The sequence below is a fragment of the Euphorbia lathyris genome, chromosome 4 (genome assembly GCF_963576675.1).
Source record: "Euphorbia lathyris chromosome 4, ddEupLath1.1, whole genome shotgun sequence".
Lineage (NCBI taxonomy): Eukaryota > Viridiplantae > Streptophyta > Magnoliopsida > Malpighiales > Euphorbiaceae > Euphorbia > Euphorbia lathyris.
This window is the reverse complement of record NC_088913.1, coordinates 21,021,175-21,038,876: the sequence shown is the minus strand read 5'-3', so window position 1 is coordinate 21,038,876 and position 17,702 is coordinate 21,021,175. Positions and strand designations below refer to the sequence as shown.

General features: G+C 36.4%; 1 protein-coding gene across 1 annotated transcript; it reads right to left on the bottom strand.

Moving 5' to 3' along the window:
• Positions 1–13,051: 13,051 nt before the first annotated feature.
• Positions 13,052–16,868, bottom strand: LOC136225448 (uncharacterized). Its single transcript, XM_066013447.1, has 7 exons — positions 16,590–16,868; positions 15,297–15,762; positions 15,010–15,146; positions 14,446–14,567; positions 14,196–14,253; positions 13,809–14,035; positions 13,052–13,724 (listed from the first exon to the last, which is right to left on the bottom strand). Exons 3-6 carry the CDS (start codon positions 15,067–15,069, stop codon positions 13,982–13,984), a joined length of 294 nt encoding a protein of 97 aa, XP_065869519.1. The 5' UTR covers positions 15,070–15,146; positions 15,297–15,762; positions 16,590–16,868; the 3' UTR covers positions 13,052–13,724; positions 13,809–13,981.
• Positions 16,869–17,702: the final 834 nt, after the last annotated feature.

Below are 17,702 nucleotides of genomic sequence, written 5' to 3'. Positions count from 1 at the left end.
GCTTGTTGAGTAAACTCAAGGCGAAATCTCAGGAGTTAGGATCCTAGCTCACTAAAGGATTTGTGAAATTCTTCGAATTAATATGGAGGGCTATTAATTTGGCAAAATAGTGGGAGCAATCTAAAATAAACTAAAAGGCCTATAATTTTAGATTGATATACTTTAAGCAAATGAATGACATACATTTACTCTTTCTCACTCTCAGGTTTAATTAAACCCACTCTTATAATCATGACTAAAACCAATCTGCAAAACATTCTTACCGATAACAAATTGAATGGTTCAAACTTCACCGACTGGTTTCGTAACCTCAAAATTGTTTTGAAGTTCGATAAAATAGGGTATGTACTTGATACATCGATACCCCCTTACCCAACGGATGATGCTCCCTACCAAGAATTTTATGCTTACTTGAAACATAAATTTGATGACGATCATATTTGAATCTTTGAAACGGAAGTAAAAAGGCAACTACATTCAAATATGGATGCCTATTCCATGGTCAAGCACCTAAAAGAGTTATTTGTGAATGAAACTTGGTGCGAGCGCTTCGAAATAACTAAGGAGTTATATAAAAGCAAGATGCAGGTGGGCACATCTGTAATGGCACATTGTGCAAAGATGATCAGCCTTATCACCAAGTTTTCTAGTATTGGAGATACGATGGACCATGAACTAAGTGAAAACTTACTTCTTCAGTCCCTCCCCGAGAGTTACTCACAGTTCATCATGAACTACCAAATGAGTGGCTTGAAAACCTCTCTTGTAGAGCTTGCGCATATGCTCGAGTCAGTCAAGCCCATTATAAAAGAAAACGAGGAGATACTGGCCCTTGCTATTGAAGGATCGAGAAAAAGGAAAGGGATCTCTCCCAATCCAAACCATCTTGATAAAGGCAAGGGGGCTGAGCTCACCGAAACGAAGGGAAAGGAATTAAAGAGGCCCAAAGGAAAGTGTTACTATTGTGGTGACTTGGGGCATTGGAAGAGAAACTGCGTGGAGTACCTGACCTTCCACAAGAAAGAAAATGATAGTACTTCAACATCTGGTATGTTTTATATTGAAATAAATACAGTTTCACTATCTGAATCTTGGGTATTAGATACCGGATGTGGATCTCATATTTGTACAAATATGCAGGAGCTAAATCAGACTAGGGAACTAAAGAAAGAAAGCATAAACTTGCGAGTAGGAAATGGAGCAAGAGTTGCCGCCCTCGCAATTGGAGATTATGTTTTAAATTTGCCCTCTGGGCTTGTAATAGAATTAAGGAATTGTTTATACGTTCCTCAAATGTCTCGCAACATTATTTCTATTAGCCGTCTTGTTGACGATGGTTTTCATATTTCAATAAAAGACAAGAGTTGCAATTTTTATAAAGATTCGATCTTTTATTTTTCAGGAAATTCACAAAATGGGATTTATGTGTTAGATAACAAAATTCCTGCTTTTGCAATTGATACCAAAAGACATAAGCTAGATAATTCAACTTACTTGTGGCATTGTCGTTTAGGCCACATAAACAAGAGACGCATTCTAAAGCTACATTCAGATGGGCTTATAGATCCAAGCGATCTCGAATCATTGGAAACATGCGAATCATGTTTAAAAGGTAAAATGACAAAGACACCCTTTAGCAATAACCAAGTGGTCCTATGTCAGTCCAAGCAAGAGGAGGATTCAGATTGTTCATAAGCTTCATAGATGACCATACCCGATATGGTTACATCTACTTGATGAAGCACAAGTTAGAAGCTTTTGAGAAATTCAAATGCTTCAAGAATGAAGTAGAAAATCAATTAGGAAAGAAAATAAAGACGCTTCGATCTGATCAAGGTGGCGAATATCTTTCAGATGATTTTCTGAATTATCTAACTGAATGTGGGATATGCTCACAATGGACACCTCCCTATACACCACAACACAATGGTGTGTCCGAGAGGAGAAACCGTACCCTATTAGATATGGTACGATCCATGATGAGCATGGCCTTACTTCCAAAGACGTTCTGGGGCTATGCCTTAGAAACTACCCTCTTCACCCTAAATCGAGTACCAACTAAATCCCCTAGTTCCACACTATATGAATTGTTCGTTGGTAGGAAACTCGTGTTTTCATTTATGAGAATATGGGGTTGTTCAGCCTTTGTCAAACGCATTGCGTCCGACAAACTAGATTCGAAATCTGATAAATGTTTCTTCATTGGATACCCTGAGGAAACTATGGGATATTACGTCTATCATCCAGATGATCAGAAAGTAATCGTATCCAAGCACGCAACCTTCTTAGAGAAAGAGTTTCTCGAAGAAACACAAAAGGGAAGCATGATTGAACTTGACGAAGTTCAAGAAGAAGAAACACCGACTGAAACAACAGAGGTGGTTGAGATACCCGAAGGAGTCCCATTAGATGAGACTCTAGTGCCACCTATTCGTAGATCACAAAGAGTTCGTGAACTCCCAGTTAGATATGGTTTTCTAGTGGGAGATGATAATGAGGTTCCCGTGTTAGACGACGAACCCGAAAACTACGAAGAGGCTCTTACTAGTCCAGATTCTAAAGCATGGCTTGAGGCCATGGATTCTGAAATGGATTCCATGTATACTAACCAAGTGTGGACTTTGGTTGATCCACCCGAAGGGATAATACCCATTGGGTGTAGGTGGATCTTCAAAAAGAAGACAAACATGGATGGAAAGGTTAGCACCTACAAAGCTAGGTTAGTAGCGAAAGGATATCGTCAGAAGCAAGGAATTGATTATGACGAAACTTTCTCTCCTGTGGCTATGTCCAAATCAATCATAATCATGCTTGCAATTGCCGCTCACTACGATTATGAGATTTGGCAAATGGATGTGAAAACAGCTTTCCTAAACGGAAACCTGCTTGAGGATGTATATATGATGCAACCTGAAGGTTTCATATCGAAGGATGCAAATAAAGTTTGCAAACTTCAGAGATCCATTTATGGACTCAAGCAAGCATCTAGAAGCTGGAATAAGCGTTTTGACGAAACCATAAAACAATTTGGTTTTGAACAAAATTGCGAAGAAGCTTGCATTTATTAGAAAGCAAGTGGGAGCTCTATAACATTTCCCATACTATATGTGGACGATATATTATTAATGGGAAATGACGTTGCTCTCTTACAGTCAGTGAAAGTATGGTTATCTGGTAACTTCTCAATGAAATACCTTGGTGAAGCAGCTTATATACTTAGTATAAAGATCTATAGAGATAGATCGAGAAGACTGCTTGGTCTTTCACAGGCTACATACATTGAAAAGGTGCTAAATCGGTTTAGCATGCTTGAATCGAAATGAGGTAACTTACCCATGTTACATGGAGTAAAGTTAAACAATAATCAATGTCCTAAAACCAATGATGATAAACGACGCATCGCTGTAGTCCCGTACGCCAGCGCAATCGGTTCGATTATGTATGTTATGCTATGCACTAGACCTGACGTAGCGTTCGCGTTATCTGTAACGAGTCGTTACCAAGGGAATCCGGGAGACGAGCATTGGATTGACGTCAATAACATTCTTAAGTACTTGAGAAGAACTAAAGATATGTTCCTAGTGTATGGAGAAGGTGATCTGAAAATAGAAGGATTTTCAGACGCAAGTCATCTCACAGATGAGAATGATTATAAATCCCAATCAGGATACCTATTTATCTTGAATGGGGCCGCGGTCAGTTGGAAGAGTTCCAAGCAGGAAAGCGTAGCTTTCTCTATGACCGAGTCAGAGTATATCGCAGCTGCGGAAGCAGCAAAGGAAATGGTTTGGATTAGAAAGTTCATTACAGAACTAGGTGTGGTGCCTGACATTGTCAATCCCATTACACTGTACTGTGATAACAATGGAGCCATTGCGCAAGCAAAGGAACCACGGTCTCATAATGCATCCAAGCATTACCTTAAGCGATACCACATCATTAGAGAGATTGTGGCTAGAGGAGATGTGAGAATAGAAAGAGTACCTATAGAGGACAATGTTGCAGATCCGTTGACAAAACCTTTAACCCAGAGAATACATGATCGTCATTTAACTTCTACTGGGATAAGTTTTAGAAACAATTGGCTTTAGTCCAAGTGGGAGTATGTTGGGGTTTAGTGTCCTATAGACAATTGTTCTAGGATACAAACTTAATGTAAATGAATTGTTCTTTATATCATTTGTTTAATGAGATGTATGTTTTATAACTATATAAAGGCAATCCTTTTTAAGCACTAAATAAAGTCTAATAAAAGGAAATCCGTAAGTTTATTTAAAGTGATTATAAAGTGTTCATACAAGCATGAAGTGAGACAAAACTTTATAGTAAACTGATAAACTTAAAACCACCCCAAGTCAAGTGATATGTTTAGGATTGACATATCACTGTTGAGACTTGTATGTAACAATGTCTTCTGTCCGACAGAAAGCTGATCTCACAAGCTTCTTATATACAGATATCTGGACAGTTACATAGATCCGATGAAACGTTGTTTATTAGGATTGGGGATCCGATTTGAGATAACAGGATGGGTAGATTCATCCTTGTCACTTGTTCATCTCATTGGTATTAATAGGTATAACTAATCCTCAGACTCAAAGGAATATTAATTGGTATTCTGGATTACGGAATGTGATGCTTTGACTCTGGTGTAACACGATCCTTAACAGAGATGACTCTGGGTGTGAACAGTAGACGTTGGGTATCACAGGAAGTAATTGCGGATTCGTTATATATTGGATTGAGCATTTATCACTCCCGATAAATGGGAGATATATCCATGGATCGCTTGTGGAAGACTCGACTCTAAATCCTTGCAATGTGATAGCTTAAGAGTAAGAAATACAGATTTCACGTAACCTATCTTTTTGAGTTGACTCGGCCTGTACAAGTAAAATGAACATCTCCCTATATGTGACTTGACATCACCCATAGTTGATAAAGGATCGAATTATACTGTAACTAATACGGAAATGTTAACGACAGAATCAACCTGTCTTCTTATAGCTCTAGGACAATGATTACGGACTTGCTAATCACATACTCTGTACATCATTCCGTTATGCAAAGATTAAATATAATTCTTTGAAAATTAATTTAATAATGTTGCATACGGCTAGAAGCAATAAGAACCTAATGGATCACACATAAGACTTCGAACCTAAAAGAGAGATAGATGTTAATTAATTGATAGAAGCCCAATTGAGCCCAATAAGGCCCATGGACATAAGGGGGTCGAAATTCATGTAGTGATATACATGAATAATTAATTTGATTTTGTTAATCCTAATTAGATTAGGAATATGAATTAAATTAATTAAGAGATAATTAAGTTAGAAGTTTTAATTAGATTAATATACTCCTATTATTATCCAATAAGGTTATTATTATTATCCTTAATATATTAGATATATAGTGAGATAATAATTAGGAATTCTATTCCGAATGGAATTCCTATTTAGTAACCTAATTCTATCTAACTATGGATTAGATACAAGAGATTATAAAAACCCTTTCCCTTGAGATTTTCGAAATCCAAGCAAGTAATACCCTACTTGTGATTTTCGAAATTCACCTAGTCCAAGAGAGAGAAAATTCGACACCCTTAGTTCGAGGACGAGATTTCTCTACGGTTTCGTTTGATCAATTAATTTTCATCTATTTCTTTTATCCTTGATCTTGTGTTGATTAGTTAGAGGCAATCTACTTTGGTTGCTATTCAACGGTTGATTCCAAATTAATCTTTCCGTGTTTTATTTCATGTTTGGGGACTCAAAGAAGAAAAACAAACAAAAGGGAGAAATTCGTTTTACTACTCCTACATCAGGTCAGTTCACGATTTCACGGATGCCCGGAGATTGAACCGTCGGATCGTCGCGATTTTTGGACAGGAGATTCTAGACATATTCTTCCACGTTTCCACCGAAGGGATTGTCGTTTGGAGGTCTGGAAGGTCTGTTTTGGATAGGGGCAGATTGCTAGACAGTTTCTATCTCTTTTGAAGTTGTGGGCACTTCGTTTGCAACGGTAGATAGAACTTCTAAAAGGTATTTCTTCTTATCCTTCTTTATATGAAATAACGGTTAACGGATCTTGTGGTTAAATGGAAATAGGTTAAAATTTTTATATTTCCGCTGCTATACCTTAGCCTAATTTCCAACAGCCTTTATTACCATCCATGAATGGGAATAAATACAATTAAATGGCAATTAATAGCCATTAAAGGGGAATAAAGACTTGACTGTTTGAATACTCCAACTCTCAGGGTTTCGATGCTAAATGCTGGGATTAATGGAGAATTGATAGCAATTAAAGATGAGTAATGACATGATTCTTCACCTGCTTCCCCATTAATGCTGAATGTTACAGAAACCTATATAAATACCCCAGCTTCCTAGGATCAAAGGTACACTTACTGATTCTCTATTTTTGTGCTTACAGTTTATTCTCAGAAATATTACTGACTTTGACATCGGAGTGTCCCCGGCCGATCCCAACGGCGCCTCACAGGGAAGTGCTCCGATCAAGGATTTTTCCACAAGTTATCAATTGGTGCGGTGAACGTGGATCTCTAATAAACAGAAGATCACAAAATCTTGATTGTATAGAGTTTCACAAAGAACAAAACAATGGAGTCAACGGAATAGAAATCACAATCTCAAACCTTGGCTCAATCAGTACAACAAATCTATCCAAAGATAGAGTTCTCTATATATTGGTGGGAAAGAGTTTTCTACATTAAATCTGGAATTTTATGATAAAAAGATAAGTTTCTTCTCCTTTTTTATTCCATTTTTAATTAAAGAAAATTGAGATCCCTCACTCTCATAAAGTGATATGAATATCATTACATGTTATTATGATAAATCTAATAAATTGTGAAAGATAAAGTAATAGACACAAATCTTTCATTAAATCTTGCATGTTCAATATGCCTTATATTTTTATGCATGACGAGTATAATATGTCATTATCATTGAATTAGTACAAGATGCATGTATAAGATCCGTAATCTTGGAATTTTATAAAAAATTCAACCATTCAATGTGATTTTATCACTTAATATTAAGATATCATAAAAGGCTCGTGTAATTATAGATGATTTAGATCTGATTAGTCTTTTGGATGAACATGCATATAACTATTAGAAGAAATTACAAAGAAATCATATTTGGTTTTTCTCGTACTATTCACCATCTATGTATGGTTTTTCTCATATATAGTACTTTTAATATCAAAAATTCATATTTTTGTATATTGTTTTGTCAAACAGTTATTTCATTCCATTTTTTACAAGGATGTGTTTATTCATAATAAAAATTGTTTATCTGACATTGTTAGAATTTCTTTTACCAACGTAAGAGACTTGAACATATTGAATCTATTTGTGATTATCATATAACTGTCACTAACGATTAAAGCCATTATGGACTGATAAATTACCAAATTGGATAAACGAAACTTTCATACCCTGAGCTAACTACAAAATAGTGCAAGCGTCAGTTTCAGATCAGAACATTAATTTATGCAAAATTCTTAAGATATACATGACAATTCCTTACAGATTGTTTGGATGATGGTATATGAAGGTAGGTGATGATGAATTTTGAGCAATTTTCCTTACACCTCAAATTGGAGGAGAATCATGGTACATGTATTTTTCTTCCAAAATTACCCTTTGCATTTATTTTATTTATACAAATGAAATGATATAAGAGTAACTTCATATATAACTATATTTGTTTAATTACATTTCATCCAAACAAGGCATTAATGATCTCTGAATGCCATTAATGCATGGATGCACAATGTTGAATGCAAGTAAATAGCAACTATGTAAGATAGCTTACCCAATATATAATGTCATAACTTTTATGATGTTTAAAATAAATATGTTATCTTGGATATTAATGCGCATTGAAATACAAAAGGACATTGTTCTTAAACCATTCTCATTATGGATATTTATTAAGAATGCATTATGATATTTATGTGCAGTATTAATCTTTATGGTTATGACCGTTATATGTGGTATTATTAACACAAGCATAAATAAAATTCTATTATGAAGTTGTTTGACATATAATATTTACTCGGTTTTATCCTTTGACTAAGTTCATTCTAGAGTCAGGGACCAACGTAAAAGAATTACTAAATTGATTCCAAGATGAACTAAGAATTCCATAAAGAGACATTGCATCATACATGATATTTGCTAACAAAGGTCAATGCAAATAGTCTTTCACTATGAAGTCAGTTCCATGGATCAAGCCATTGATCCCTAAGGTAAGTGAATATAGCTTTTATGCCTTACCACAATCTTTTAATAATGGACAGGATATGCCCCACTTCTGGAGTTCTTTCAGTACTAACCCACAAGTACAAGGGAATCGCTAATACTACAACCGTCGCCAAACACTAGCATGAAAAGTAAAGCTCAACCTAGAGAGGTGTACATTCGAAGTCACTTCAGAAAAATTCCTTGACTACGTCATTAGCCAAAAAGGAGTTGGAGCAAATCCAGATATAGTAAAAGCCCTACGAGGCAAATGGCGAAAAGAGCGCCTAAATAAAAGCCCTACAAGGGGAAAGGTGAAAAGAGCGCCTAAATGAAAGCCCTACAAAGGGTGAGAAAGATCCAGAGGTTGAACAGGAGGATCATCGTACTAGGAAGATTGTCAACAAGCATTTCAAGGTACAAAAAAATTCCTAGCAGAACCACCCTTGATGAGCAGACCAATTTGAAGGGGAGACCTGCATTTGTATTTATATATCATGGATAAAGCTATGTGCACCGTGGTTATTCGAGAAGAAGAAGGTCAACAGTTCCCCATCTATTATGTTAGTAAAATGTTGAAGGATGCGGAGACAAGATATTCGAAGCTAGATAAAATGGCTCCAGCGGTTGTGACAATATCCATCCGCGTCAAACCATAGTTCCAAGCATAACCTCAACATGATCGAGATCAAAATCAAGAGCCGACTTCGCCACCACTGAATACATGGATGATGAGATTGAAAGGTACGTCCATCCAGTTAATAGGAATTCGCCATTCACAGCACGAATCATGTGGTACGAGGCAGACAGAAGGTTTAAAGCTTCCAACTTGCCACAATATAAAGGAGAAGAGTGCAATATAAATGGGACATTACATATCCCGAATCCCAAAGGAGGGGAGCATGTAACCGTTGAAAGGAACGTCAAGACGTATTATAAGTTCCATAGAATAAATGGCCACCACATTTTGAAGCTTGCTGGGAGCTGAAAAACTAGATAGATTTGTCCAGAATAACAAATAACACGACAACAAGCAGAAGATAGATCCCAGAAAGAAATTCAAAAGTTTCATTAATGTCATAGCAGATGGACTAGTGTATCAGCCACCCGTGAAAAAAACAAAAATATCTGCCCTGGATAAAACATTCCTCAATTGCCTCTTTTGCAGAAACAGGTCCAGTAATCTCTCCACATACAGATGTGTTGGTAGTAACAATGATGATTGAAGGATGGGAGATGAAATGAAGCGAGTAATAGTAGACACGGGCAGTTCTTGCAATGTCATCGCCAGAGGTGCATTCGCCAAACTAAAGGTTGATCCGATCCAAATAGAAACAACCATTGTTGACATCATGGGAGTGACATGTCACACTATCCAGACTAAGGGCCAGGTAACTTTGGAATGCAAGTTGGCGGATGATGATCAAGCGTGGATTGGTGATCTGGAGTTCTCTATTATGAATGGACAATTAGCTTATAACATCATTCTTGGGCGACCGTTCATCTCAGAGGTTGCAGCCCTAATTTCCACCTGTCGTCTGGCAATGTACATTCCCACCAGCAAAGGACGAGTAATGATTAGCAGGAACCAAAAGGTGGCTCAAGAGACCTACTCGGTGTCACTATCGATCCGCCCACAATCCAAAGATGACGAAGGTGAGGAAGATGAACTTGTCACTACAGCTTTGGGCGACACAGAAATGTTCCTTATTGCTGATGGGAAGCGGGTGCGGATCGCCATAGGATTAAAACCTGAGATCAAGGAGGATGTTACGAAAGTTCTCATTGAGTCTGAAAGCGTGTTTGCATGGGAGAATAAGATCCCCACAAGAGTAAGCCCAGACGTGATTACTCATAAGTTAAACATCATTGAGGATGCGGTTCCAGTTGCTCAGAAAAGATGGAACCATGGGCCTAAAGATCAGTATTTTTACGTATTCTTATATGTGCATTAAACTGTTATAGTATCCTATATTTTATATTTATTATTTCTTGCCATATTTCTTATATTTATTTGCCTAGTTTTGTTCTATTTCTTTCCAAATTCTATAGAAGAAGAAATAGCAAAGCTGAAGAAGGCAGATACAATAAAAAAGGTGATATACGCCCAATGGCTGGCGAATGAAGAATTCCACAGGTGGATCAATTACCTCAAAAGATAGGACAATTGATCCCCATCACGGGCGGATCCCCTTTCCACAAAGATAAGAAACACAGACCCTCAAGAGCTTTCAAATGAGCTCAACTCTCTCCTCAAAGACAGGAAAAATATTGGTCACCATCAAAAGCGGGTTAAAATTATCTCAAACATGAGAAAATTACACCCTAAACTTTCTCCTCAAAGATAGGAGAACAATAATCTCAGCGGCGGATCGATCTACCTCAAAGATAGGAAACGATTGATCGCCGTCAGGGACGGGTTAAAAATTTCTCAGACGTGAGATCTTTACACCCTCAAGTATTCTTCTCAAAAGGAGAGTATTAAGACCCGTTGGCGGATCGATTTACCTCAAAGATAGGAAACAATCGATCACCTAGGGCAGCTTAACTTCCTCACCAGGAATAAAAGCTTCTAACATTCACAAAGGTTCACACATTGGGGTACAGCTGGCCACCTATCCTAAACAACCGGAGAAATCCTAAACCAGATTCTAAAAAGTTACTTGCTAAAAGATATAATGCATAAGTAAAAATAGTTCTGAAAAGAAAAGGGTTCATCCAAATAATGAAGCCTCGTCTTCATCCAAGCAATAAAGCCTCGTCTTCATCCAATTAATGAAGCCTCATCTTCATCAAAACAATGAAGCCTCGTCTTCATCCAATTAATGAAGCCTCGTCTTCATCCAATTAATAAAGCCTCGTCTCATCAAAACAATGAAGCCTCGTCTTCATCCAAATAATGAAGCCTCGTCTTCATCCAAAGCAATGAAGCCTCGTCTTCATCCAAGCAATGAAGCCTCGTCTTCATCCAATTAATGAAGCCTCGTCTTCATCAAAACAATGAAGCCTCGTCTTCATCCAAACAATGAAGCCTCATCTTCATCCAATTAATGAAGCCTCGTCTTCATCAAAGCAATGAAGCCTCGCCTTCATCAAAACAATGAAGCCTCATCTTCATCCAATTAATGAAGCCTCGTCTTCATCAAAACAATGAAGCCTCATCTTCATCCAAATCAATGAAACCTCGTCTTCATCCAAGCAATGAAGCCTCATCTTCATCCAAATCAATGAAGCCTCATCTTCATCCAAGCAATGAAGCCTCGTCTTCTTCTAATTAATGAAGCCTCGTCTTCATCAAAAGCAATGAAGTCTTGCCTTCACAAATGCAAAGTAAAAACACTTTGGAAAATGAGTAAAGGCTAAAAACGCAAGTGCCTAGAGTGTCAAAAACCCCCCACAAAATGCGCAAAAGTCCCTAAATGGCTGATCATTCTTACTGATCCCTAAGGGCGGGTCATTCTCCTCAATATGGCAGAACTGAAGAAAAGTAGTCCCTAAAGGCGAATCATAATCCTATGCGGTAGGAACAAATGGTCCCATAAAGGGCGGGTTATTCCTTTCTAAAAGAAATATAACTCTCAAGAAGCCCATAGAGGCTAACAATGGATACAGCTGACCACCTATCCATGAATAAGAAAAAACCCCTAAAAGTGCATCATATCCATATATGATCCCATCTAGGGCGGGTCCACTTTCCTCCAATATAGAAAAATAAAACACCATTTAGACCGCCCTAAAGAGCTCTTTATACCTTTAGGGGGGCTTCTGATAACAACTCAAATTATTCTTGAATAAGGAATAAGGGAAAATTAATAGAAATAATGACAAACCATTATTCCTTCTAAAAAGAGAGATTTATGCATGATTAATATGAAATTAATGATAATTAATGCAGGGGTGAATATGCAAATAATGAAGAAACAGAAGGAGTTTCTAGCATTATGCCACACCACGTGGACCATGGCGAGATACGCCATAACGAGATACGCCCGATGAGATCGAGTAATGGGGACCCGCCATTGTTCTCAAGAAGAGCGTACATACGCCTTGACGGATCTAAGAATACCAAAAGGCGCCTTTATTACCATCCATGAATGGGAATAAATACAATTAAATGGCAACTAATAGCCATCAAAGGGGAATAAAGACTTGACTGTTTGAATACTCCAACTCTCAGGGTTTCGATGCTAAATGCTGAGATTAATGGAGAATTGATAGCAATTAAAGATGAGTAATTACATGACTCCACTACAAAAAAAAGAGGCTTTTAATGAGAAGAAAAATTATCATTAAAAGTCCAAATATTCTCATGAAAGAGTTTTTAATGAGAATTATTACTCTCATGGCTCCCTTCATTATAGGGGTCCCTTACTAAAAGTAATTATGAGAATAAAATACCTTCTCATTATCACCATACCATATTTAATGAGATTAATTGTCCTCATCAGAATTTTTTATAATAATAAAAACTCTTCTTGTTAAATTGTTTACAATAATTAGAAATATTCTCATTAATTTTTTATATAATAATTAAAAATCTTCTCATTAAATCTTTTATAATGATTCAAAAACCCCTCATTAAAGATTTTATCATGATAAAAAAAATATTTACATTATATAATAATATTCTACTGATTAATTATAAGAATACAATTCAACAATAAGAAGAAAGAGCCACAACTTGGATTCTATATGAAACGTAGTATATACTGGTCCTGTTCTGTTACAGAACTAGCCCTGTTTTTTTTGCAGAACTAATCTGATCCGATTGATATGACACAACACAATAATTCTTGACATGATAACATGATTTACAGAACTAATCTGATCCGATTGATACCAAACTACACAATCTGGGATCTGTAAACAATGGCCTAATAAATCATTACATCATAACGCAAAAAAAAAACATATTTCTTTTTCTACAGTACTTAACATCTCCATATTGCCAATCTGATACTGCTGCGTAATCAAAATACTTTTAAAACAAAATTCATTATAGGTACATGTTCGCTCTTTATCAGTCCATACACACGGTTATGCCAATTTGAATGTTATTCTCGTTTGCTATCCTTGGTTTAGCTTTTTAATGTGCAAAACAGAGAGCAACAAAACAATTTCAGTTCAGCCAACCGAAGAGTTCATGCAGGATTCAGTTTAAAATAATGCTGCTGCATTTATCAAAAAGGCATACCTAAAACAGCAACATAGAAAAAAATTGCTAGGCGATATCTGTCTATCCATGGCAAATTCACTTCAAGGGAGCAGTATCTTCGATGTTTTCCTACTTTGATGGATTCCGTGGAGTTCATGCTATGCGGTTGCAACTCCAACAATGGGAACTTTACCCTGTGGACAGGGTGTCCATTCATCTCCCTAACTTCAAGGTTCAAGGTCACTAGACTTGCTCTCCAGTCTATTTCAATCGATCTAAAGTTTGGTTGGCCTATAAAGAATCTACATTTTAGAATCATGCCCCAAAAATATACTTTTCAAGATAAAACTACGTTTGATGAAAATCCTCACTCACCATATGTACATGACTTGAATCTGCAATTTTGGTTCATTACTCTCATTGTAGTTGGTGTCAACCAAGCTACATATCTCACTATGAATTTCAGCAGCGAGGGTATTGCTTTTTCAACAGCTTGAGTAAGTCCACTTGAGGTTACATCAGAGTGGATATCCTGTTGCACAGTCATATCATGAGATTTCTCCAAAATGAACATCTCCACTTATGAATAACACTCCCTCTCTCTGCACAAGCAAAAATGAATGTTAGATAGATAGCCACAACAAAATGAATGTTAGAAGGTTCCTCTACATACAAATAAGCCACGCCAATAATGTTATGCCAATGACCCTCATAGAGACCACTCACTACATGAAAAAGAATAGCAGGTTAACTCTTTCATACCTTAATTTGTCTGTTCACAGGGCCAAAAGTATAAGTATATACACCTTCCTGTTTCCGCCTAAAACATTTAAATCCCAACGATTAAGTTGGCCAGCAGAGCAATACGCCACTTTCTTTATTTGACTTTTACTCAATGCAAATGAGAATTAAACAATATGTCAATCAGATAGATCTGATCATATGTAATTCTGTAAATCTTCTGAATTAAAAAAATAAAGGAAAAAATGAGTTGTTGAAGAGTATATCTCACCGAGGACTATCTTGAGGTTCATCCAAGAAATCTAGAAGAAGCCTCTGGTTGGTGACTTTCCCTTCAAATTCTTTTCCAGCATCATTTAAGCCATAATCATGGTCATCCCAAGTGCCAATTACCTGCAACCTCCACTTATTATCACTCAGAAACAGAAGCAAATAAAATACGGAAAAAGACAAAAAGAAAAAGAAAAAGAAAAAGGCAATTTCTGACAAAACAAGGCAATCTATTGACCACAACCGATTAACAGGACACATTGTTAGACACTATTGACATTATTATCATTTTTATTACATTTATATATATATATATATATATATATATATATATATATATACATATATAACATAATACAGTTTTGATACCATAACAAGAATTGCCAGAATCTAAAGAATTCAATGATTGTAAATAAATCAAGAAGTCTAATCCCTTAGCAAAAATGGAATTGGAAAAAGAATAAGACAAAAGCACCTTAGTACTCTGCGGAGACGAGAATAAGCAGGATTAGTCTTATCTTTGTGGTATTTGGACACTAATTCCTGCTGAGAGGAAGGAACAAACCTCGGAGCATTCTTCCATGGCCCAATAGTCCTTTCCTTTCCAAGTACTTTGTAAAGGCATCTAATATCTCCATAAACGTTATCGCCCAGCCAAATGAAAATTTGGGGATCGAAGTCAGTTATTGCCTTCCATATAGGCTACGTAAAACAAAAAGACAGTTGTTCAATTACTCTACCGAGATTGAAAGCTAACAAAATGTTCAATAACGCCATCTATGATCCATGAAAAAAAAAATCAGTTATCAGAGTAAGAATTGAAGGATTAGTACTGTAGCAGAGAGAGATTACCTGTTATGCCTTGTATTTTATCCGTTCCTTTAATCAAAATAACAAATATCCCCTTTCTTTAACCAAGTCTCTAAATCCAAGGTTTCAGCAATTGCCTTCTCCTCTCCTACATAACTTGCACGAACACCATTCGGACCTCATTAAAACAAAATAACTACTTCAATCTTATAACTTGTTGTAGAAAAATATTGTAAGGCCTCATGTATTCTAACATAGTGTGATTATATGATCAAAATACGAAAAAAGAATTAGTGAAAAGAGTAGCCAATTGTTACCTTTCATGGTGGTTGGTCCTTGCAACCAGAGCTCCCCTCGCTGGCTAGGAGGCAAGGCCTCTACCATTGAAGGATCAACAATCTTGGTTTTCATATCTTCAGCCAAGCGTCCAAAGGAATCATGCTACTTTACTTCTTCCTATGTTATTGTCCTTGTTGCCCCCACCTAATGTCTCAGTCATTCCATACCCCTGTTGCAAAGTATATCAATCTCATCAACTCACCATCACTTTTCACAATCATTTACAACACTACAAACATATATAATGAACATGCAAAATGCAACTATAGAAAATACAATATGACACAGAACTCTTGCTTATGCATACAGATTTATGAAAAACAAGTTTTTTTATCCATCAATACTCTAACTGGATAGAAGCATACAATTATATCATGTACAAACTACAATCCTATTTATGAATTTGCACCATGACTAGATTTTACTTGCATTACATATTCTAGGTATAACTTATGGTTAACAGAATAATGCTAAAAAACAACGAGTTATGCTTGAATAGAATCAATTTAAATTACAATTAGATGCAAAAGTGGACCTTCAAAATGCCAATCAAACTACTCACCTCAACGAAACAGATGTAACATTTAAAGCTGTTACTTACTAATTTCCAACACTAATAGGTGACAAAAAAAATATAGATCTCATTACTTACTAAAAAAGTGAAGGAACGTCATTTTTTTTCCTCAAACAACAGAAACAACTTACCTTTAATTCAGACCAGGAAACAATTTAATTAACTAATTGAAATGCAATGAAAGAGGGAAAAGCGAAAGTAGAAAAACCTCAGGGGCATGGTTGGGTGGAAGAGAAGAGTGAATAGCAGTTCAAAACCCCCCTTTGAGTTGCCAAAATAAGAAAATAAAGGCATAAAATTCAATTTTCCGTAGCTTCCCCTGTAGAATCTAGCCATTCATGAATAGCTCAAATTCAAGCCTGGATGAAATTGAGCCGGACTAAAGGGAGATGAGAGGAAGAGGGAAATCCCATATAACTTACCACGAGTTAGGAGAGTGAGGAGTGAACGAATTCAAATGCAGTTCTCAAAACGAGCCTCTAGCTTAGACATTAGGCATCGGAATCGGACATTGACTCAATTTACACCAGTCAGCGCGAAGAGAGAGTCCACATGAGATGACTCGACATGAAATTCACACGAGGGATCCGAGATACCAAGCAGGGAGGACGACCGGAGATGACTCGACATGAGATGTTAACAAGTTTAGCCCTAGGGTTTAACATACGGAGAAACGGTAGAGAGAGAAACAGAGAGAAAGAGAGTCGCATAATGAATGTAGAGGGTGGGAGAGAGAAAAATTACTAAATTATCTTTTTTCCTTATTTATTTATTTTAGTATTAGTTAACTTTTTGGAGGGAATTTTTTGGAGCCAAAACATTTGGTGCCAATTAATGAGAATAATTTTATAAAATTAAGCTGTTGGTTATTCATAATGATATTTGCAATGAGAATATTTTAATATCCTCATAATAGTATGTTTGTTATGAGAATTTTTTACTATTCTCACTAAATTTTTCTCATAAATAGTTGTTTTTCTTATAGTGCTCTTCACCTGCTTCCCCATTAATGCTGAAGGTTACAGAAACCTATATAAATACCCCAACTTCCTAGGATCAAAGGTACATTTACTGATTCTCTATTTTTGTGCTTACAGTTTATTCTCAGAAATATTACTGACTTTGGCATCAGAGTGTCCCCGGCCGATCCCAACGGCGCCTCACGGGGAAGTGCTCCGATCAAGGATTTTTCCATAAGTTATCAGTCTACGATCAAACTTTTCCAAATTTCATTACTTGAGCTTTCATCATTATGCAGCTCCCCACGGTAAAATTGAAGATAAGCACAAAGTGAAGATGGCAAATTCAGTAGTTTAGCAGTTTTAACATTCAATTTACTGTAAAAGTTCAGTTCCTCAAGCTCGGGACATGAAATTTCAATATCACAGCTGTTGCTCAATATATCTCCTAAAATCAATCTTTTCAATGATTTGGAAGTAATATTAATAACCAGGTCTTCAAGATCGTGACAGTACACTAATTCAAACAATTCAAGTAATGAACTGACAGATAGAAAATTTTCAATCACTTGAACA